Source organism: Ruditapes philippinarum, unplaced genomic scaffold, assembly GCF_026571515.1.
Source record: "Ruditapes philippinarum isolate M1 unplaced genomic scaffold, ASM2657151v2 ctg3050_1_1_1_1, whole genome shotgun sequence".
In the NCBI taxonomy this organism is placed as follows: Eukaryota; Metazoa; Mollusca; class Bivalvia; order Venerida; family Veneridae; genus Ruditapes; species Ruditapes philippinarum.
The window spans coordinates 106,332-132,186 of record NW_026854792.1 but is presented as its reverse complement, the minus strand read 5'-3'; the positions used below and the strand labels follow the sequence as shown (position 1 = coordinate 132,186).

At 32.1% G+C, this 25,855-nt stretch overlaps 1 protein-coding gene across 3 annotated transcripts; it reads right to left on the bottom strand.

The window, feature by feature from the left end:
* Window positions 1-3,282: 3,282 nt before the first annotated feature.
* On the bottom strand, window positions 3,283-25,173 carry LOC132741079 (lysosomal cobalamin transporter ABCD4-like). 3 transcript variants are annotated; one of them, XM_060729164.1, is made up of 18 exons: window positions 25,087-25,173; window positions 23,521-23,639; window positions 22,031-22,149; window positions 21,060-21,187; window positions 19,989-20,128; window positions 19,047-19,163; window positions 16,883-17,008; window positions 16,076-16,221; window positions 15,302-15,423; window positions 13,666-13,757; window positions 13,004-13,105; window positions 12,202-12,329; window positions 11,867-11,977; window positions 10,631-10,722; window positions 9,819-9,861; window positions 8,159-8,261; window positions 6,691-6,767; window positions 3,283-3,655 (listed from the first exon to the last, which is right to left on the bottom strand). In XM_060729164.1, exons 2-18 carry the CDS (start codon window positions 23,550-23,552, stop codon window positions 3,447-3,449), a joined length of 1,887 nt encoding a protein of 628 aa, XP_060585147.1. In that variant the 5' UTR covers window positions 23,553-23,639; window positions 25,087-25,173; the 3' UTR covers window positions 3,283-3,446. The 3 variants fall into 3 exon arrangements, with proteins under 3 accessions (XP_060585147.1, XP_060585148.1, XP_060585149.1); XM_060729165.1 differs by lacking the exon at window positions 25,087-25,173 and adding an exon at window positions 24,854-24,872; XM_060729166.1 differs by lacking the exon at window positions 8,159-8,261 and having other exon boundaries at window positions 3,512-3,655.
* Between the last annotated feature and the right edge of the window lie 682 nt (window positions 25,174-25,855).

Sequence of the window (25,855 nt, the reverse complement as noted above, 5' to 3'; positions counted from 1 at the left end):
AACAAACATGGTAGACATTCATTAGAACATGTTTCATGCCAAATATCTACGGGCGCTCTACATATTTTGGATTTTCACAAGAAGATCTTTTTAAGTTTTTCCTATATACATAATATCATAAGGGAAATCAATGACCCCTGGGGCCGGGCGAATTTTGACCTTAGGGCTTTCATTTCAACAAACTTGGTAGACATCCACTAGATGTTTTAGGTCAAATATTTAAGCTCTAGCTTTTTTTTATTTTCACATGAAGATTTTTTAAGTTTTTACTATATACATGTATATATAAGGAAAATCAATGACCCCCTGTGGCGGGGTCAATTTTAAAACTATGGCTTTTATTTGAACAAACTTAGTAGACATCCACTAGAAGTAGAATGTTTCATGCCAAATATTTAAGCTCTACCTCTTTTAGATTTTCACAAGAAGATATTTTAAGTTTTTATTATATACATATAAGATCAATGACTCCCCGGGGTGGGGCCAATATTAACCCCAGGGCTTTTATTTGAACAAACTTGATAGACACTCACTAGAAGATGTTTCATGCTTAACATCTAAGCTCTAGGTATTTTGGATTATTTAAAAGTAGATTTTTTTCAAGTTTTTTTTTTACATTTGCCATGACAACCAGAGTTCTTTATGGAATTACATTCTTTGAAGAGCTTCGTGCAAGGAACATCCCTGCAAAGCTTCAACAAATTTTGCCTAGTGGTTTGGGAGGAGAAGTTGTTTAAAGAACGGACGGACGCACGGACGATGGACGACGGATAAGGGGCCATCACAAAAGCTCACCTTGAGGACATTGTCCTCAAGTGAGCTAAACAAGAGCTGTCGGTAGGACAGCAACGCTCGACTATTCTTAGTGCTTGATAGTAAAATAAATGCCTGATAGAGTTACCTCCTCCTGTCTACAGGTTGGGGTCATGATGGTGAACAAGTGTGCAAAGTTTCAAAGCCATATGTCAATGGACTTTGAAAATATTTGAACTATTACAAAAACTTTAACGTAAATTCAAAGTCGAAAAAGGGGCATAATTCTGTGAAAATGCTTGATAGAGTTACCTCCTCCTGTTTACAGGTTGGGGTCATGATGTTGAACAAGTGTGCAAAGTTTCAAAGCCATATGTCAATGGACTTTGAAAATATTTGAACTATTACAAAAACTTTAACGTAAATTTTAAGTCGAAAAAGGGGCATAATTCTGTCAAAATGCTTGATAGAGTTACCTCCTCCTGTCTAAAGGTTGGGGTCATGATGGTGAACAAGTGTGCAAAGTTTCAAAGCCATATGTCAATAGACTTTGAAAATATTTGAACTATTACAAAAACTTTAACGTAAATTCTAAGTCAAAAAAGGGGCATAATTCTGTCAAAATGCTTGATAGATTTACCTCCTCCTGTCTACAGGTTGGGGTCATGATGGTGAACAAGTGTGCAAAGTTTCAAAGCCATATGTCAATGGACTTTGAAAATATTTGAACTATTACAAAAACTTTAACATAAGTGGTTACGCCGACGCCGACGCTCGGGTGACTGCAATAGCTCTACTTATTCTTATCGAATAGTCGAGCTAAAAAGTGTTCATTGAAATGAAAAAAATTTAGGTGAATGAAAAGTAAAAGTCACACATTTATGATTTCATCATATTTATTTATATCTCATAAAAAAGCACATACACATAATTGTTAAAATGCTTCTAAAAGTAATAATTAGTAAACGACAACGATTTTCTTTCTAAAAGTACCCTAATCAACAAAATGCTCTACAAGTTAATAAGTAGCTACACAAAATATATTTAACAATTCAAACTAAACCCACAAAACAAATATGGATTTCTAACAAACTGTAAAATGTTCTTCACACAATTCTTCTGTAATAATACTCGACCACAAATGCCCTTTAAATATACACAACTTCACACTTATTAGCTGAATTCTGGAAAGAGTGGCACCCTGACGTCAATTTTTAACACACGGAACACAATGGCACCCTGACGTTTATTTAAAACAGACGCATAAAAGTTACATAGATCATAAACTTTGAACATAACTATTACATAAAATGTAAAATGTTGGCAGTTGTACTATGATAATAATCTCAGATTGATACTTCTAATATATTATTAAATTTGTTGTAAAAACAAATCAGTAAATAAACAAATCTCTACACCATTAAACAAATTGAAAAATTTCCTAGTGTCAATATATGGTATTCTGCTACCAAACATGTTTAAAATTTTCACTGTTCCATTTTATTCATGTATATATTTTTTTTAAATTACAAACAACTCTTCACTTATTCTACCATACAAATGTTCTTATGAAAAAAAGCTTATTCACTTCTGTACTTACACGCTAATTTAAAATATCTTTAGCAGACTCGCCGATCTTTCAATCTTGACAAAACCATTTAAATCATTTTTAATGAAAGTTGCAAAACATGGCCTGACTGACGCAACAAAAAGCACAAGCTAATCTTGATCTGTATTATCAATTATAATATCAACTTGATATGTTTTCATTAAAGAGTTTAGTAAAGAAACAAAAACATGTTAACTTTTATCAATTCTAACATAAAGTCTTGCATTACATTTCCAGCCAAACCAAAAAAAGGTTTCAAATTAGTTATGAGATAAAATACATTTACCCTGTCAAATTGAAATATCTTGTGAATGAGAAAACAATTTATATCTAACTGACGTTTTCTTTTTGTCATATTGTATTTTTTTAATAAAAGTCTTAACTGCACATAATTAATTACAATATCTGCATACTTACTGTGATTAAGTCATGGACTTGTCCAGATAGGAATTTCATATTGTCTAAGTTAATTACAGGTGTTTCAGTAACAAAGTTATAATTTTGAGCATCTTTCTGTTAATTCAAATCAGGCTGAACTTTGCAGATTTACTTTATCTCATACTTGTGACATGTTTTATCAAGGCCACTTGCACACACACATAAAATTGTTGAAAAAAATCTTTAAAACAGCAATATTGAGATCAAATAATCTGAAACAAGTTTGTCCATCAAATAAAATCCTTTATAGATACAATACAGATCGTCACTTGACAAACAATAAAACACAAGCACAAACAAAATTGTGTTTGGCAGACTTGTTCTTATTCTCATTACATAAATCAACAACTTTATCAACTGATGTTTTAATTTTAAATGTTTCTATGCTAAGCAATACTAAGTTTAAACATTAATTATACATAGAATTGAACTATATTTCTTAACAATGCCCATAATGAACCCCTATTTTTTGAAAAAAAAACTTTTAAAAATCAATCAATTTGCAACAAAAATCTTGTTTCCTCTACAAGATTCTGTCAGCCGTCAAACCAAATTTTGTAGCAAAATTTCAATACTAATTGCACCAACATAACATAAAAGTACTAAAAATCTCATATAAAACATTTTAAAATCATCATGTCAAGAATTAAGCTATAGAAGCACCATTTTGTCCTTTATGTATAATTGGTTTAATACTACACTCTCCACTGTCACTAAAATGAAGTTCTAAATCATGATATTGTTTTAGAGTATCCCTGTGACCAACACTGAGAACTGTAATACCTAGGTCCCTACACAGACTGTACATGGCTTTCTCTGCATCAATACCTATTTGGCTTGTAGACTCATCTAATACTGAAATATAACATGTACATTATGTACTTTATACTGAAAAAAACACATCACATACTTAAATGAAAAGGTACTTTCAAACAAGAGAGCCATGATGGCCCTGAAATCACTCACCTGTATATAGGCCCCCAGGGTGGGGCCAATTTTAACCCAAGGGCTTTTATTTGAATAAACTTGGTAGACACTCATTACCAATTGTTTCATGATAAATATCTAAGCTCTAGCTCTTTGGGGTTTAAAAAAGATTTTTTAAGTTTTTAAAAGTAGAAAAAGTATGACCCCCCCCCCTGGGCTGGGCCAATTTTGATCCCAGGGCTTTTATTTGGGGTTTTTTTTTAAATAATTTTTTTTAAGTTTTTACTATATACATAAACGAACAATGACCCCCTGGCGCAGGGCCAATTTTAACCCCAGGGCTTTTATTTGAACAAACTTGGTAGAGACCCACTAGAAGATGTTTCATGATAAATATCTAAGCTCTAGCTATTTGGGTTTTTAAAAAAAAAATTTTTTAGTTTTTTTCTATATACAACTTAGGAAAATCAATGACCCCCTTTGAACCCAAGGCTTTTATTTGAACAAACTTGGTAGACTATGACTAGACAATGCTTCATGCCAAAGATTTAAACTCTAGCTCTTTCGGTTTTTTAAAAGAATAAATTTTAAGGGTTTTTTTCGGTTGCCATGGCAACCAGAGTTCTGCATGAAATTTAATTCTTTGAACAATTTTTTAAGTTTACTGTTAAAGGAACATTCCTGTGAAGTTTGGATGAAATTGGTTCAGCAGTTTATCGTTTAAAGTAAAAGTTTATGGACGCCCGACAGACGGACGCTTGACGAAAAGCGATCACAAAAGCTCACCATGTCACTTTGTGGCAGGTGAGCTAAAAAGCTCACCACATAGCATATTATAATATTCTCAATCTTATGATTTTAGGACATTGCCCTCCCCTTATTTTGTGTTGGGAATATTTGACCAGTTGTATTTTTTAAAGGATAGACATTGTATTATTATATCATATGGCAAATATAACATAGGGGGGTTGTCCATCCTTCAAATCTGAAAGCAAAGAAACACTCTCCCTTTTAAAAAGACAGGGAGGCAAATGTCTGCTTTGACAAAAGGGGAGAATCTGGACAAGTCCATACAAGAAATATGGCAGGTCCACGGCTAAAATTTGTTTCTGGATTGGACGTTCGATAAACAACTGTGATTGATAACAGTTTGGTGATACATTGTATATGAATTTTACTACTTTCTCTTGTGTTCTATTTTCTTTCCGTGTTAGTAATATACTAAAAATAGCCCTTTGTTATTTCACATATTTATAGTCTATATATAACTCTTCGCCATCATGCTATTCATAGTCTATGTTTAGGAATCTAAGTTACTTCATGTGTTCAAAATATAGATGAAAGCAACATGTAATTTTTTATTTCTGAAATTGTGTAAGAGAAAGAAAAAATGCAGTAAACAAGCATTATCTGCCCACAATTTCAGGAATAACTTCCTCAAACAATTACCCACGCTAATCAAATGAATACAATTTTATCAGTTTAAGCACATTATCCTAAAAGCATAACGAAATAATATCGCAATAAATTCTTTGAAATAAAACGTTTCTAAAAGATAACTGTAACATGGTAAAATGTCAATTACATCGTAATTCACGGTTTCAAATGGAAATGTTTATCACCACTGTTAAGGTAAACTGATCAATTAAACGATAATACTTAATTATTCCACGCTAACATTTTGTTACAACTGACAACTTTTTTGTAGTTTCCTGGAAATAGCTACCCTAACTTCGTGTCATCGTGTTCCAAATCTAAACTACTTGTTTACATCAATAGATTTTCAACAACCTAATGCATTTTCTGTTAAGATAACTCCTTCCATTACTGTTTTACATATACATTGTTAAATGTAATAAATTCCTTTTAAGATATTTAAGGACACTAAGTGATAGCAAATAAACCTAATGTTACTTTTCAGAAATTGTTGTTGGTGCCATTAACTGACTTAAATATCAGAGAGAATGTTACCCTCCTTAAGCATCAGATTTTTAACAAAGTTTCTATTTGTAACCATGACCTTTGAAAACTTTAAAAACAAGAATATGATTTGTAATAAAAGAAGTAAAAATTCTTTTTGGAAAATGTCAAAAACATCTGGTAATTTAAGTTATTTCAATTAAACTTCCATTCATTAAACATGATGGTCATATACAACACACATGCCATCTTAAAAATATGACATTGAAATGTCAAGGTCAGGTAGAAGTTAGTGAAAATAAATTAGGATTATTAAAAAGCATATTTATGTGATTTTAACATTAACATTTTAGGTTTTTAATATTAACATTTAAAAATTTTAAACAGTTCACACACATCATTATAGCTTCTTATTACTGAAGTAATTACAGACAAATTTTAAAATTCTGAAATGCATTAATAGTTACTCCTTTTACTGATGAGTAAGAGTCATACATTTAAAAAAATGTATTTGAAGGTGCTGTTAAAAATTTACCATTTCTTATTTTACAAACTTGAAATTACAGGTTCCAATTTTTAATATGCATTTCATTCTGCTACGAAGTAAATAGTCACAAACTATGGTAGCGAGATAAAATGTTATATGTCATTTTGCTGTTGTTGATAAGATCTTACATTGCTACTTTAAGCTCATATGGCAACCTCTACTTTGCTTCGGTTCTCCTTCATGATTTATTCAGGCAAAAGAGTAGAACTAACAGGCTTCAGTAACCTCGATAGAACCACTGACAGGATTCAAACCTAAAGTTGTGATAGGCAAGTGATTTGAAGTTAGCAACATAACCCACTCAGTCACAGAGGCCCCTTCATATGTGAGAGCACATCCATCTCCCTTACTATAAATACAACCTCAAACAATTGTGCAAGTAAAATCATTCTTTAGCTCAGTGATCCAGTGCTGTGTGTACTGTTTTTTGTGGTTTTTGTGGGATCATTTTTTTTACAAATTTTGAAATATTCATGATAGATGAAAAAAAATTTACCTGCAAATTTCGGTTTATGATAAAACAGCCTAACAAATGAAAGTCTCTGCATTTCTCCAGGAGACAGCTCATCATACCTGTAAAACAGCATTGACAGTTTCACATCACTTTTCTTTACATAGATCTTTTAGGAAGAAAAAAAAGAGCTTCCATGTAAACCGACACTGACTGTAAGACATTAGTTCACTTGAATTCAACTTCTGCAGAGCAACCTCTTTAGAGATAAAGATTTTGTTTATTAGCTAAGACAAAATTTCCTTTTGTTTGAAGGAAGCTATAAGATTATATATACAATCTTCGATTTGTTCTCGGAACCAACCAGTACTGAACAATGTGTGTATAGTCTTGCTTAAGAAAACTATGGCTTGCCACCAATGGGGCTAAAAGCCAAGCAGCTAAAGATCCTTATATCACTTTAATGATGTGTAAACTATGTTACCACTAATTTGATAATGCTGAAATGTGTATTTCTTGGAAAGTTTTGTTTATTGTGAAGTTTTACATTTTTAAGAACTAATTCTGTTGCTGCTCTACTAAGGGCCAGTCAGCAGATGTTGAAATGCTGGTATTTTATATTAAACAAGAAACATTGGGAACTACCAATGCAAATACTAGTACAACATACCATTCATGTAATTAAGGCATGCATAAAAGACCTTTATATGAGAATCGTTCTTCGTTCTAGCTTTTACAATTTTAATCAAAGGGAGACAACAAATTTAAGCTTCAGCAAAACTAAACTACAAGTGTTGTCCCAAGTGGACTACATTAGCAATCAAAGCAACTTGTCTTCCTGCTAACGGATCATATAAACCACAGGTTTAACTCCTGGTACGAAAGATTTTTTATTTGGTTTCATTTGTAAAGGACAAAGTCATCCTTTGATATTATTAGAGAACAGAGATACATATATGTTCACTCTGAAGCACAAATAATAGAAGAGCAGAAACAAATAATAGAAGAGCAGAATCTGGGATATATGGTTTTGAGTCACCAACTTTAACACTATGTCACAGAGATTGAGACACGATTTCATTTGATTGCTGCTTTTAATTAATATTCTTTGAACTAAATTTGTATTTAACCTTTAAGTATTTAAAAGCTGAAGTCATCCAACACATACAGACTTTAAGACCATTATTCTAATACATCATTACTTAATAGTGAGAATATATATTGAACAGTAATCCAGGTGAGGCGTAATTTCTCTGTGACCATTGGACATCTATTGGTCATTTGTCTCTTACCACTGATTCATAAACCATGAGGGATTAGCAATCAGTCACGAGTGGAGGAATTGGTTATTACTATTTAGCTCTCAATAAAAGCAAGTTAGGTGAACCCATCCCTGAGACATGACCAAAATTTGTAAAATTTGGTGAACCAATCCCTGAGACATGATCAAAATGTGTAAAAATTTTGCTAAATAGTCCAAACAAAAACATCACTATGTTTTATAATAATTTACCAGTTCCATTCAACTTGTGTATCCAGCCCTCTTGTTCTCTCACATACATGTGTTAAGTCTGTCTTTTCTAAATACTCATGGATTAATGCATCTTCTGTATTTACTAAAACATAGATCATTATACAAAATCACCAATATTTATACATTCAAAAAAACATTTGTAGCTTAGAAAGTACCATTGCCAAATTCTGCATCCTTTCAGACAAGCCAAAGTAAGAGGGATAAGATGGCCCTAGATCGCTCACCTGACCCATCAAACTCATCCGAGCAATTACTTAGAAAAGCATCCTCACCAAGTTTGATGACAGTTGAGTCAAAAATGTGACCACTAGAGTGTAAACAAGGTTTTTCCATATTAGGAAAGTGTGACCTAGTTTTTGACCCCAGGTGACACATTATTATCATTATTTTTGAATAACAACAGTAGCCACTAGAGTGTTTACAAGTTTTTTTTCTATTTTTAGCTCCTGTGACCTAGTGTTTCATCAGAGATGACCCATGTTTGAACTTATACGAGCAATTTCCTAGACAAGCATCTTCACAAAGTTTGATGACAATTGAGTCAAAAATGTGACCACTAGAGTGTTAACAAGGTTTTTTCATATTTGGGTGAGGTGACCTAGTTTCTGACCCTAATTTACCAATATTCGAACTTGACCTAGAAATCTTCAAAACAAACTTGCAGACAAATTTCCAGGATATTTGGATCAAAACAGAAGCCACTAGAATGTTAACAAGATTTTTCTATTTTATGCTCCTGTGACCTAGTTTTACATCTGAGATGACCCATGTTCGAACTCACCCGAGCTATTACCTAGGCAAGCATCCTGACAAAGTTTGATGATGATTGAGGCAAATTTGTGACCACTATAGTGTTAACAGACAAATATGGACAGATGACGGACATTCAATGATCCTAAAAGCTCAACCTGAGCTAGCTCAGGTGAGCTAAAAATCAATCTTGAGAAAAATGTACTGAACTTTTAAGAAAATTAAATAGATTCAAGATAAAAGTAATGATTTAATGATTTCCATATTAAGTGTAATTAATGACTGATTTTGCAATATTTTTCACCACAATATTTCTACAGCGTTTCTAATGCAGTAAGGGTAATTTTTGGATATTTTGACCTCTTTTTGGTAATTAAAATTGATTTAAATGCTATTTACTATGTGTAAAATTATTTTCTTTGTTAACTTCACAATATTTTACTTTTTTATACATTTTCAAAATTTTCATGAAAATTTGCAGGAATCAGGACAAGCTGATAAAGGTAAATGTCACCTTTTAATATACTGGAATGAACCTCTCTCTCAAAGGTTAAAATGTATTCAAAACTAAAGGCTCAAAGTTATCGTATGATGAAATGGCCAAACCTTTAACCTCCTGAATTTCTTATATAGACTTGTTTATCTAACAACCTAGACAAAACCATTACACATTTTAAGCAAAATGTAAAATGACTGAAAAATGAACAGTGCAGACCATGATCTGAAGGTATAAATGTGACAGCTGATCTTGGACCAATGTGGTCGCATAGGTAAAATCTGTTGCTGCTAGCAGGCAAAGAGTTCAAGGACAAAATTTAAGAGTGCAAAGCATAGAGTGAATCAATTTCACGGCAAACATTAAAACTTACAAAAACTAAGATCAACTTACTGAAACTTCCTCTTCTATCAAATTCTTTCAATGGATAAATAACCTGAAATTTCACAAACATCAATACATTACAACTAGTCCTACAATTATTGATATACAATTCCTTAAATTAATGAATTTCAAAATTTCATAATTTGAAAGGGACTAAGTACTCACTGTTAGAGAAAATTCATACTGACATGTACATCTATAATGAAACCTTTTTCATTTTTTTTAATTAAGTATTTGATATAATGTTTTCCGGATATCATTTTTCAGATTTGGGTAGTTCAAAACTGTTTATTCACCTTTTGCTTATTTAATTTTATGAAGTTATACTGTGCATCAATAAAAATCATATATACTTTGTATAAAGTATATTTCCAAAAATATATCAATTCACCTTATTCTCCTATTAAGAACTGGTACCCTTTGACAAATTTACTCAGTCCCAGACAATAAAACCTGTGTATAAGAAATGTCTCCCTTTTAACCAGAAAAATTTAGTAACAATTTAACACTTAACAGGCTAAATATCTTCAAAGGACTTGTCCATCTTCAATTTGGACTAAACTATTCATTACTTTTACGAAAATAAATTATTTACTGAATGGACTTGTCCATTTTTCAATATGGGCTAAACTATTCATTACTTAATATAGAGAAAATTTATAAATATGTACTGACTGAATAGCAACCAATGCAGACACAGATGTGCAGGCTAATCATGACCTGCACTGGTTACATGGGTAGATTAAACTGCAGGGTATAGGTGAAAGCTTTGGATGATCAATAATAATTATATTAATGATAATTGTGTGTAATAGACTAACCTGTTGTCTCAAAGAGCCATCAGTAAAGTAAGGTTTCTGTGGTAAGAATAATATCACACTAGGCTTTAAGTCTACCAAGTAGTCAATAGTACCTGTCCATCATAGAAAATAATAGTACAAATATTCCTGAAAATTGAGATTCATTGACAGTAAACAGGAGTAAAATATAGGGTGAAAACTGCAAATTTGTTTTACAGAGTCTGGTCATCGTTTTTTTTTTCAAAACACTTATACATAAGGAAATGGGAAATAACTATTAGATAACATATATAAATTCAATTAAGCTAAATCTATATTATTAACATTTTTTTTAAATTTTTGTTGTTATCCTCAAATTACATTCAACTCAAAAACATTATTTCTTACGGTTAATTTGATAAAACATACAGGCTAATAAACAAATAGTGTTGTTGTTGTTGGGTTTTAAATCAAACTGGCACTGTCACATGGCAACTTTTCAGTCTTTCTAGTGGAAGAAGACCAGGTGCCACTATGCACATAATTTAAAGCACTAGAGGGTACCTGATTGAAACCAATGACATTCATTCTGTCAGCTAGCTGGATAGTTTACTAACATGTAAGAATTAAAAGTCTCTGGCACAATTGGAACCCAAAAAGGTGATGGGCAAGTGGTTTGAAATAAAAGTCAAGATCTTAACCAAGAAAAACAAAGAGACAAAACAAAATGCAATATTTTGTTATATATGCAAAGCTTAGATTGATACAGTGATAAAATTGTAGCTCAAAATCTTTTTTTTTCCTTTATTTATTTCGTATTTCAAAAACATATTAATACAATCATTGATATTTACATACAACATTTTGTGACTAAATATAAACACATTTGCTATAATTTGCTCATAATCATTCATCATAGTTGTCATTCACCAATAACTTGTCACTATTTTGTTTACTGTAACATTAGAAATCAATCTGCATCAACTAATTTCATTAAAAAAAATTCAATAGACAATAACTTGTCCCTCGCCACTGTGGGTTCAAATCATGACAGGGACTTTAAATTCCTACATGTGAGGAAGATATCCAGCTAGCTTACATAATGTCTGTGGTTCTACTTGAATGCCCCTTTGTGCCAAATAATGCACAAAAGGGCACCTGAGGTCTTCCTCCACCAGTAAAGTTAAAACGTCACCATATGACCTATACTGTGTCAGTGTGATGTAAAACCAAAACAAACAAACAATTTCAACAGATAAAGACACTCAAAAGTCCTACCTCTGACCTCTGGCCAAATACCATTGATGACACGGAGAAGTGAGCTTTTCCCACATCCACTGTCTCCTGTAACTAGGATATTCAACCCCTGCTCAAACTTTAGATTTAAACCTGAAAACAAAATACTGTATATCAAAATATGGAATAACACATTAAAACTTACATCTTTACAATATATATCAAGTACACAGCTGATTTAGAAATCATTTGGTTTAAGTAGTTGGTCACTTGTGGAGATATTTTTGATTGCTGGTTTGCTAACCAGGAAAATAAGATTGACTCCCGAGACATGACAAAAAAATCTGGTGTAAAAAACAACAAACAAACAAACTAACCTGTGCATAGTTTCTGACTTGACTTTGGTGCAGTGTATGTCAGGTCTGATATTTCAAATGCAGCAACTGGAGACTGTGGTGCTTCATTTTCTTCTTTATCCTGCTCATCCTTTCCCATTAATGTCTCCCTGGAAAATATAATCCTTGCATTTAATTAAACCCTAGAAAGGTCCTTTTAAGCAAAGATTTGATAAATTGTTTGGTTTACTGGCAAACCAAAACAGTTTATGTCATATGGTGCCGAAACAGGAAAGATGATTTTGGCTAACCTCATGTGTTTCAAACTTACATCAACACCCAGGGGTCAAAACCATCTCACCTGCTAGAGCAAAGAGATGCATAGACTCTAATTATTTGAACCCATTCAGTGACCTATTGTGATTGCACAGGGTTGAACGGTGGCTGCCATTCTGATGTGTCAACCGGTAAATGATTTTTTGCAAGGCAATCATGCAACAGTTCCCAGATCATGTATTTTTTACATTTTCCATATGATCACATTAATTGAAGGGTTCCAAAACTGAGCTACAGACTTGAGATGTTTTGTTAATAGTACATATACACTCTAGTATATTTACTTAGTTAACTGTTACTTGGTATTAAGTTTTAAAGTCAAGACGACACTGTGAAGTTTACCTGGATAGCTTCCATCACATGAAAGAATCTGAAATCACTGCACAGCTATGAGAGGCAACTGGTTCACAGTCAAAAACCCTAACCACTCTGCCACAGACACCAGCATATATTTTTACTCATATATTTTTACTTTAACATAATTTTACTTCAATATTATTTTACTTACATCTCACTCCAGCCAAACCCTCTAATCTCCTTTGGTCTACTGGCAAGTTTTGTATCTTGGCAATTCTTTAACTTTTCTAAAACCTGTAGTAACTCTACAACTCTGTAAACAAATTATATCTTATGTCAATCAAATCTAATTTCCTTGTTTTGTCAAACAGTATATTTCATGGGTTCTTAAATTTATGGATTGTCTGTTTGTACAAAATGTGAATAAAGTAATGAAAAATAATTTACAGCAGACAAAATAAAATTTTGTCACATATTTCTGATTTGTTTTATATCTAGCTAGACAGACATTTAGAATTTACATCTACCTATACATTATACATGTATATCATTTGAACTAGTAATTGAGAACAGAAAGGCTTCAAAGATATTCTGCATAATCAAAACAATCTTTGTAAAACATGTGCTATTAAACGATAGATATAACTTTAAAAGTTCTATATGCTTTCAACAAAATGAGACTAGTACTAAGACAGGTAGTGCAGGCTGACCTGGCTCTATATTACTGACAAAGGCCAGTCATTTCTGGTTTGAACAGGCTGTGTAACAGAAGATAATAGTGAAATTTTCAACATATATATCATGTATAATATTACTAAAATTTTATTTACATAGTTCAATGTGTAATGAATAACATGAAGAAAAATACATTACCTGTGAGTTGTTCCAGCTATTTGTGTGACTGTTACAGAAAGGTCTATCAACTTGGTGAAACAGTTGATCAAATATATAATTACAAATGCATTCTGAAACAAAGAAATGTATACATGTTTTAGGAATATCATTTTTACTTTGTTAACAAACTAGTCAACCCCTATAGTGTGCTGGTGGCAACTTATTCACCTCGTGCAACCAGTGCAGTCCTAGTTCATTCTGCACATCCTTGCCAAGGGTCTGAACTCAGGTTAGGATTCCATTTATACATATTTTGAAATTTTCCCGAGAAATAAGAATTGTTTTGTCTAGGTTGAAAGATGGACAGGTCCATTTAAAATGTATGGGGTAGTAAGAGTTAAATAAATTTCTAACATTATTATAGATGAATCATTATAGAGGCAAAATATTTTAATATTACAATGGCAAGATGACACAGTTATTGTTAGTATCACATAAATCTCATAAATAATTATTTCTTTCCTTGCCTACAAGACAAGTATACCCTCTTTACTTACAGTACACTCTGTTTGCTGAGAAGAACTTTTATGTATACCAGATATCTTTGGTAATGAAAAGTTTATTTTATTTATTGTTTTTTTTTTTACCATTTTTTTTTTTACCATATTTTAGTATTTCATATTTAAAGTGGAAATAAATCATTTCATTTAAAATAAAATTTGTTACTTTCATTAACATGAGCGATCAGTGATCACATGTGTCGCCTCATGATGGCCAATTTCATGTTGGGACAAGTTTTGTGACAGACGGACAGACAGACAGTGCACAACTAAACTTGGTACTGATCATTCCTGTAAAGTTTGGATGAAATTGCACCAGTAGTTTATGAGGAGTAGTCCGGACAAGCTTTTGTGTATCTGGCAACACACAGAAAAAAACACCTTTTTATCAAAGGGCCATAACTCAACCAAAAATCATTCAACCTGAAAACCCATGCAATATGCGCAAGGACTTGAGCTACAGATCAATCCTGTAAAGTATCATTGAAATTGCATTAGTGGTATAAGAAAGTAGTCCGGACAAACTTTAAAAATAAAAATTATTAAAGGGCCATAACTCTGACAAAAATCATTGAACCGGAAAATGCTGACAATATGCACAACTAGACTTGGTACTGATCATTCCTGTAAAGTTTGGATGAAATTGCACCAGTAGTTTATGAGGAGTAGTCCGGACAATTTTTGTGATGGACGGACGGACGTTCTCACAGGACAGGAATTATGTGGCTACTCTATTGTTCTCTCTATTGTTCTTTTTAGCCACGCAAAAGAAAATAGCCACATAAAATCATTACTGAATGAATGACATCAAAGAGAAAGAACAGTTACCTATTGTCCCTCTAGCCACATAATTACTCTCCTGTGAGTGCGGACAGACAGACAGACGACGGACAGACGACGGAGAAGTGAGTCCTATATGTCGCCACTACTCCGTAGAGGCGACACAAAAATGTAGGTATGGTAAAAAAAGAGAAAGCATGTTGTTTTTTTCAAAATAAATAATGTCAAGTTTTATAAATTTCCAGGGTAATACAATTTGAGGTAATTCTTCAAATAAGCCTCTGACAAGGAAAAGGTTAAGATCAAAGTTATTTTAATGCATATTGTGTACTTACAGCAGATATAAGTGCAGAGAGATCTGGTGAAGAGAGGCTGTCATATGCTCCCAGGAATATAGGAAATGATATAGCAATATAGCTGAATATACTTCCTAGATAGTCAAATAAATTTACTGCAACTGAAAATCAGATAATAAAGCAATCATAACATACCTTACTAGTATATAAACCTGTTAAATAGTCTAAAAGGTACAGCATGGGATTTGTAATCAAGAGGTTACTGGTTTGATCCTCAGGTGATGCCAAATAATCTGTCACAATTGATCACTGACATCGAATCGAATGGCCATTTGTATTTCACAGCTGATTTAGAAATCATGTGGAACAGGTTGTCAGTCACTTGCCGAGAAATTTATTACATGTAAGCTATCCACCAAAGCTGGTTAAATGGATCAACTGCCATGATATGACCAATAATTTACTAACATAGGCATTAAATCAACAAAACGAACCTTTATAAATTATGAGTCATTAGACCTTTAAATAATGTCATTGTGACCATAGTGTTGAAGCGTAAACAAAAAGCATTTGGTATAGATTGATGCACTAGATTTTTTATTAGAAACAAACAGTTTAATGTAAGACAAAAACACATGTGTTTTTGTTTCTTGATAAACATTACAACATAATTACAACTGTATAATTGAAGATAATACATATATTGGCAAAAAATAGGTAGTTTCTTCTACATATAAGCATCTTTTCACAAAACAGAGAAGCGCACCATGTTTAAATGACAATAAACAATGGTATTTAAGTCAATTAACTTACAATGTAAAGCATACTCCTTTCTTATAAGTTTATGTTGAGTATTAATTAAGTTAAACAGGTGCTTGTTACATTTATCCTTCTCCACGCTACCTGACCTATAAAATGCCGCAGACTCGCTGTTTGACCGTATCTGCATGTGTTTAAACCTGCAAAATAAAACATATGTGTAAATGTTGGTGTTGTCGGGTTGTAAGTCACATTGACACTGTATTGGTCATATGGCGACTTTCCACATTTACTGGTGAGGAAATACCTCTCGTGCCCTTCCGTGCATTATTTCAGGCACAAGTGGGCACCTGAGAAGCAGGAGGTTTTTTTATCTAAGGCAACAGATGTGCCAACAAAAACAGCCGATCTGGCCAAGGTTCAAGGGGGATATTTTAATCTACAGGCTAAAAATACAACCAATTTTTACAGCATTTAAACAAATGATATGGATTGCTAATCTGTAAATGATGAAAACCTAGACCAGAACCACCAACATTCCATAAGCTAGCTGGATAGCTTCCCCATATGAAGAAATCAAACATTCCTGGCTGGATTTGAACCAACAAATGATAGGCAAGTGGTTTAAAGTCAATGACCTTAACCATTGGCCACAGGCACCTCACACACATAAATACTGGTGTAACAAAGTAACAGACTTTAAAAAATATAAATGCAGAGATAATTTAACAAATTTTAAGAGTCAGAAACATTCAACTACAAAATATCACACAATGGTTTTATTATCCTCAGAAAAATAGTTTCATAACAAACATCTATGTTATGTTGACATAATCTATATGAGAACTCAATATTTCATACCTAAAATTTCCTTCCATCTTTTCTCTTATAAAGACATATTTGACAACAGGTGACATCAAAAGTTTGTTGACAACAGTTGCTATGATAAAGAATATCAGCACACCCACTGGTCCTATAATTCCTGATCTGAAAGTATTTCAAAGTATATCATATCAAAAGGATATTGAGTCATATCATATCAAAGTATAATGTATATGATATCATACTCCTCTTGGCAGTTACCTTCCCTTATCAGACTCAGTAGTTTTTCAAATGTGAAGTAAAAGTGTTTTGAGGGTATTTCAAATAAGAAGTAAAATTGATATTTGTGAAGTAAAATGTTTTGAGGGTATTTCAAATAAGAAGTAAAATTGATAAGGTGGCATTTCAAATTTAAAGAAAATTGTTTTCAGTTAGGTGGTGTTTCAAAAGCAAGGCCGTCGTCAATATTTTGGCCAAAAATGAGTAAAAAAAAACAACAAAAAAACAAAAACACGCATCGCTGATTAGCAATTTGACACTTATGGAAATTACCAATACACTGGATGGAAGAGAAAGGCGCCCACACGATTCGAGATGGGGCACGGTGTTGGCAACCACCCCGTTACAGTGCAGGACGTGTTCCGGCCTAGGTATTTTGAAGCAATCGATCTTGCCATCGCCTGTGTTAAAGAGAGATTTGACCAACCGGGATATCGCGTACTTCAAAACGTGGAGAATTTACCAAATACACTAGAGAACTTGGTTTTGTTTGAGATTTCTGTGGTAACGATATTAACCGAGACATGTTATAAGTGCAGATTCAGCTGCTATGTTCACATTTTGACAAATCAGAAAATAGTACTGTTACTCTACCTGACATTTTGAAATTTGCGTCAGAACCGTCAGCACTGTTCTCCGAGGTCGTTGTGTTGTTAAAGATTTTGTTAGTAATGCCTGCTACTAATGCTACCAGTGAAAGGACATTCAGTAGAATTAAGACATACCTGAGATCGACAATGTCTCAAGTACGCTTGAACAATCTAATGGTGTTACATATTCATAAGTACAGGACAGATTCACTCAACTTACGTGTAATTGCCGATGAGTTCATTACTACCAGAGAACGACGGCTATGTGTTTTTGGAAAATTGACATAAAATGAGACTCTGTGTTGTGTAATATTATTGTTAACAAAATACAAGTTACTGCTAAACAAAAAGTGGTTATTGTTGACTCGTAATTATATATTCTTCCATCATGTCATCGATTGTTATTTAAGCTTATACCATTGTGTGATTTATGCTAAACAATAATCCACGTACTGTAATATTTCTTTTATTTGTTTATTTATAATCATCAGATAAGAATGCATCTAAAGAATTATGAAAACATCAGTTATTGTTTATTTTTCATTTGCCAAATATCAATTACATGTATTCATCTTTTATGTACACCTGTCCGTCCGTCATGCGAACCTTAAATTTCACCCTTAAAACTTACGACGCACTTAAATCTGTAAAAAAAAGTTGACATATTACTATAACATGTACTAGCGGCAGACTGTAAACTGTGCCAAATATACGGGAAAACGCCCCTGAGAGCATCCTAGAATAAAAAAAATTCCGGGGGAGCATGTACCCCCCTAGATTCTACCTAAAACCAATCAAATTGGCCGCACCAATCACAAAATCGTGACGACGGGCCTGAAAAGTGAATTAAGATTGTTTAAATGGGGGTTTCATAATATTATGTTAAGTAAGATTTTTAGAAGTCTGTTCAAATGTGAAGATAAATTGTTTTGAATTAGGTGGTATTTCAAATGTGAAATAAAACTGTTTCAGTGGTATTTTAAATGTGAAGTAAAATTGTTATGGTTGGTATATTAAATATGAAGTAAACAGTTAAGGCATTTCTTAAAATGTAAAGTAAAATTGTTTATGAGGTATTTCAAATGAATACTTTTTAATAAAATCTTAGCAATCCTGCATTAATACAACAAAAAATGTACATACAACTATTTGATTCTAAAAGGAATCTATCACTTTCATGTTAAAATCAAAGTTAAGATGTTGATTTTATGAAAAAACCATTCTCTCTTTTCACATTAAGGTTAGGACTTGAGAATACAACAAATATTAGTTTACTTCACTAACAAAGGGAGATAACAAATAACACATGTTACATTTAAAGTAGAGTTAGTTACCCTTCTTGAGCTTTGTAGATATAGTATCCTATTGTAAAAGGGGAGATAACTAAAGGTGCACAAATCTGGCTTAATGTATTACACAACTTGTCAACATCCTGGGTAATCCTCTGATCTCTGAAGTAAAAAAAATTGTAAACAAAATCAAAAAAATACTGTGACATCATTTCAAAAATAGCTAAAATACATGTTGAAACACATCTAATGATCTTAGAAAATAGATTGACAAAAATTTATATCACACAGGGAAATAAAATGTAGATGTTGTACCATTTGTAAAAACAAATTGTATATAATCATTTACACTGAGAAGTTTAACTACAAATTCAGTCCTGTGGATTGATCCCCATCACTTTCATCAAGTGACAGCATGGCTGAATGGTTAAACATGTCAGCCTAGAAATCTTAGGATTGTGGGTTCAAACCCTGATCAAGGCAAGCCATACATGAAGTTTCCTTGATCAAGAAACTTTACTCACATTGCCAAGTACTATTAGTTCCAGGAATGGAATTCAAGAGTGTGTCTATCAGCTTCTAGGCTTATAGCTTGCTATTTAATCAAATTAAAATAAAATTCTGTATAAACTAACTTCATCAAATAATTGGATCATCCATATAGTCCTTATTGACTATATTGGTAACTGTCTTATTTGTTTTGCCAGTGGAAGTATAAATATTTAAAGCTGACTTTGTCCTTAATGTATTACAAACAGCTACTGCTATAACTGCCTAATACCACCATCACTTCTATCATAGCTGTAATCATCAATTGCCACAAATTCAACTAAACAAAACTATACATGTAGTTTAAGTCCATTAGTAAAGTAAGGAGAAAATTCATTAGTAAATTCTTGACAAAATCCATTAGTAAAGTCAGGACAAAATCTATTAGTAATGTCAGGATTAAATCCATTAGTAAAATCATTACAACAGACTACTTACGGATTATCAGTTGTCTTGTCCAACACATTAACAGAGTAGTACACGACCTCTTTGAAGTATTTGGTATGCAGATTTCTCGTGACATTATCACGCCATACCAGGTACAGGAACGATGATACAAATGTTGTTGTTGCTTTAATCTGAATACAATATTATTAATATATAATATAATAGTTTACTATGATAAAATATTATGTTATTATTTAATCATTTTAGCAGAAATAAAGAAAAACATGACTGATTGATTATTTCAAGGATAACTATAACACAAGAGCTGTAAAGGAGAGAGCTACATGTACAATCAGAGGAACATCAATTGCAGTTTGTTTTTCTGAAGCAATTTTGATTTGAATGGCATATAATTAAGTTGTAAAGGTTTTTCTTTGTCATTACTCACATCAGTGTATGACAAGGTTCATAACACTAGCATCTTTATTTCAATTTTATACATGTATTTAAAGTTTGAAGTAAATATCACAAATAATGAAAAGGCTACCGTAAAAAGTAACACATTTTTAAGGAATATTCTAAGTTCAAGGGAATATAATTCTGACTATGTAGTTGCAACAGTTATTAACCTTTAGTTTACATAGTATACATGTATATGATGTGGGCAATGATAAGGCACTTATATTTGAAGTTTAAAGAAAATTTCTCAGAAAATAAGAAATTGTATTAAAAAAAAATTACTGCATAAAAACTTAAACCAGAATTCTGGACATGGATACCCATGCCAGAAACAGAGTGAATAGCAGAGCTTTATATTAGTATTTTGTAAAGCCATGCCAATGAGCATATTCTTTCAAGTTTTTATGTCATTTTTTAGGGTTTTTCCTTCTCCCTTTTTTTTGTAAATTATTCTTATAATTTTTCTCGAGTATGTGATGTATTGACACTGCTTAGGTCATACTTTTGCTTTTTCAGCCTTATATAGGAACATCTGCAATGCCATTCTGTACATTATTTCATACATCTAAAACCGGTCTGTAAGTCAATTAAAAAGCTTCATTTTATGAAATATAAGCCTTAGGCTAAAAGATTGAACACATGTTCAGAAATGACAGTACTTACGAATGCCTCGGCTACGATCAAAGAAACAGCAATTGCAGTTTGTTTCCAGAAACCATTTTGATCCTTGTCACCAAGCACTTTATAGTACTTGCTTGGCACCATACCAATATTGTAAATAACATACTGTTCTGAAATTTTTATAGATGAAATATTATCATATCATATCATTCTTACAAAAGTTATGTTACTGAAATATACAGTACAGATATTTTACATCAAAAATTGATTTCATATGCCCATATGGCTAAATAAAATCATTTTTGTGATATTTGGAAACTAATTGGAAAAAAAGTATAATGACGTAATTAAGTCTGCAAAAACAACAGCTGTCAGAAAGCTTTCAAAGGGACAGCAGGCTGAACTTTTCTCACTGCTTGATAGTAAAGCAATAGCTTGGATACTGTAAGAATTTACAATGGGGAAGATTTCTTTATAAAATAAAGACATTTTTATGAATATTGGGTAGTGATCTAGGAATTCACAAATCATAACGTGTCTATTACATAAATACTGAACATAAAAGTTTAATCAAACACAAGAGGGGCAGTGGCGGTTGAGGCCTAAAAGTCAACCCGCTGACTGCAATGCCATTTTTTTCTGACACAAAAGATATATATAATCACACATTTTTTTTTCAAACTTTGCAATTCACAATACATACTGCAAAAGGAAATGAATATACCATGTACAGATTTCAAGTGGTTACAAAAACAACAACAAAATTTATCACTTAACCTGTAATGTAAGTGTAATGGTGTAATGGATTATTTTGTGTTACTTTGAATCTGGAATGGTCAATTCAAAGTTTAAGGGATGTTAATATCAAAATACAAAATTGAGCTGCAAAAAGAATATAGCCTGATCAGACTGCAGGGATTAGCAACCAGGTATGGCTCTATACTAGTGGCAAAGGCTTATCACCTATGGTTTCTGTATTGTAAGAGCTAAACTTGATGAAATCATTCACTTACCTAACAAACCAAGACATAGCAGTAAAATAAACAATAGGACAGGTTTACTGATCCAAGATGGGAACAACCAGGGAAGAAGACGGAAAAACCTCTTGAAAAATTCCCGGTCAAAACGATTGCTGAAAAAGGAATGTAAAAATAACTCTCAATATTACATAAAATTCTCAAATTAAAAGAATTCATGCAAAAGCTCTTCAAATTTTATTTATTACATTTATGGCTGATATTTTCTAAACATTTTTCCAATTTATAAAAAAAACATATCACAGTATGATTCCATATATACAAATTGTAAAATAAGTTTTGTTAACATAATGGAAAAGATACCATTATTGCCTCAGACAAGTTTCTTGTACAATAATGTAAATATTCATCATCTGTTGTTTATTTCTCTTGACTTACAATGTATGTTCACCGAGGATAAAATTATTTGTACATAAAATATTATATATATAAAATAAACCCAATCAGTATAGTTGCCTTGTTATCATAATTAAGGTAGACCATGGGTAATGCATTACCTCCACTTTGAAGAGTATTCAAATAGGCTAGAATCGCTTGTAAACTACATTGAAATTGAGGGGCGTGGGTTCAAACCCCATAAGGGGCAACTTTTTTTTTCTTTCTTTTTTTCTTTTAAACATTATTTATGTATCTCTCTGATCCCTTATGGTAGAAAAAAGTTTGATTTAAATTATATAATAATTTTAGGTATTTTTTTTACTAAATAATGCCAAAATTAGCAAATATGATACCAGATATTTTCAAAGTTCGATAAAATAAAAACTACACGGTAAAAGTATTTTATATTTCGCATGATCAACGAATATACCTTTGAGAAAATTTAGGCAAACTTTGAAAACAGACCCTCATTTCGATAAATCTTAGGGATATTTTGAATAAGGCATTTTAGATAGGGAAATGGTAAAATTAGTGCTGAAAGTGGGTGGGGTAGGGTAACATTTTTATACATATTAAGAACATTTTGTTTAGAAACAAACATTTTGCTTGTGTAATGTGTTATATGAATGTTATTATTTGTTTCTTAACAATGAGCAATAGAAAAACATTTTTTATAATGATGATATTACAGATTATTTACAGTTTCCTTATTTTTGAAAATAAGCCCTTCTAATGGCAAAGTCTTAGTTCAGAAATATATCCATAACTCATAAACCACACGGTAAATTTTATTTAAATTTTGCATACAGGTGACCTTGAAGACATATAACTGTCCTATGTTGTCAATTTTACAGTTCCTTATGGTGCCCATTACCCATGGTCTACCTTAAGTCAAAGTTTAATTATTCAAATTCATATTCTTAGCACAAACATTTAAGAATGTGCATTATTTTGCTATAGTACATGTATTATAATTTTGTGCTGCAGCAAACCATCCATATACCAAATACGTGTATCAACATTTAACATTCATCTTAATAGAACCTTAATTAAGTACATTTTAATATCTGAAACAAACCTTCACATACCTTTGAGTCGAATTGCTGTGCTGCTTTTCCATAATGTCAGGTCTCAAACATTTATTCCATTAAACCATAACTATTAGCATTATTACAACATTCCCATCCAGTTGCTATGACCTTTCAAACTGTAAATAAAAGCAAACAAAAAATTGTTGAAATTGTTTATCAGTTTACACATGCATGATATGACTTTTCCATGACCTCAGTAGCTGAATTATGTAATGGATTTGATTAGCTTTTGATATTGTAACAGTCCAGCTGCAAACAGTTGAGCTACCAATAGTATGGAGCCATATCAGACTGATACAATTGTTCAGGCTAGCTGGCCTGGCTAAATACTGGTGGCATGTATAGTACTATAGCAGGTTTTATATCTATCTCCTAGTAATGTCAAGCCCGTTGTGTGGACAAAGACATGTTAAAGGTTAATAATATAAATAAAAATATATTAAACTGTTATTATTTAACAATTAAACACTTTTCGTTAAAGTTTTTGTCACTACTATGTAGATAACACAATTCAAGATAAGTTTACATATTTTCACTGGACTAGGCCTAGTTTCTGGACATGTGTACTCATGTCAGCCTAAAGCCTGTTCTCATCTCCTGGACATAGCATTATAATTTCTGAATTTAAATTATCATAAATAACAAAATGTTAAGTATTATTTAGACCTGCTGTAAAAACAGTACACCAACAGTGAGCTATAATATCATGCATTTTCCATTAGTTTAATAAATAATACTATTTAGAATGGTTTTGCTTTCTATATTAAAAAATATGTGAAATATGGTCATCAATTGTCACTATTAATTATTTTATGCACAAGGAAACGACAATATATTCAATCAAAAGCAAATTTAATGAGTCAAACAGAAACCATGTGTATCTGTTATTTTGAAAACATTATGAATAACTTATAATCATCATAAATCTTGCAGTAAATCGTCCCAGTTGTTGTACCTTTATTTTTCACATTTCGGTAATGAATAGAATTACATAATGTTACAGAATCTGAGTTAAACGATGAAACTACATTTGTATATCCACCTTTTTAACATAAAAATATTGTTTTTTACAAGCAATAACAATTTAAAATTGACTTTTGTTTCAGGCACACATACAAATACACTCTGGCTTTTCTTGCAGAAATGAGTAGTGTTGTTTTATTTCACTGACATCTGAGACTAAAAATACCTTATCTTCTGTCCCAGCTGACATAAACATAGAGTGGACAGGCATTTTTTTTGGGGGGGGGCATATTATCTTGAAACAAAGAAAACAACTAAACATGCATCTATTTACACAAACTGATACCTTGTTACCATTATTTCTAACCTTACGATCAACCAAATCTGACATTTTATTTTTATACCGTGCGAAGCGTGACCTCTATTTGTAAACAACGTCTTGCTAGGTACGAAACAATTTGCGTACGAATGTGCCTGTTTTTCAGTTATTGCAAACACGCTTTAACAGAAAATTTCCAAAGTAAAACAGTAGGAAATTGTTAGTTGTAACATAAAATAGCAATTGTAATTGTCTGCTCTTACGGACAATGCTCTACTTACCGTTTACCTATAATATATAAGGCATCTCATGTGTTGCGTACATTGTTAAGGGTAAAGGTCGTATATCGAAACAGTAACTTTCAGATGTCCTCGACCTTATGAGCGTACGGAAATATCCGAAGTTACCCGACCGAAGTTTGTGCGGTATGTACGGTGTACTGTTAGGAACATTAGTATAGAATTAGCGGCTATGGCAATTATGCAGTTGAGAAGAAAAAGAACACAAGTAAAAATGATAATGATACATGTAATTAAAAATGTTTTATAAAGAGAATATATGTACACATGTATACGAACTCGCCATTGCAAAAGTTGTAAAATCATGTTAAAACATATACAATTATTTTCACAGAAAGTTCTGTCATTTTAACATGGAAATACGTACGTATAAGTGAAAAATGGACCATAAATGTAAAATTTAAATGAAAAATATTTTATGGAGGCAGTTTACTATTGCCATTAAGAGCATATGATAATTCTCACTTAGGTGTAGAAATCATTGTGTTACAAAAAAAAATGATATACGACAATTCACAATTGTAAGAAGCATTTTAAATGTGAAAGACGTGATCAATTATTATCTCAATTAATGTATAAGTCTTAAACAAGATATGAGGATTCACACTGGTTCGTAAAACCACGGATTTATATTACCTGTAATATAAATCCGTGGTAAAACATGTGATGATGTATTCATCTTTTTCACGTAAATGGGTAATTCTACCAAACCTCGTATATTTACGTCTCGTGTAATCAATCTTATTCAGTT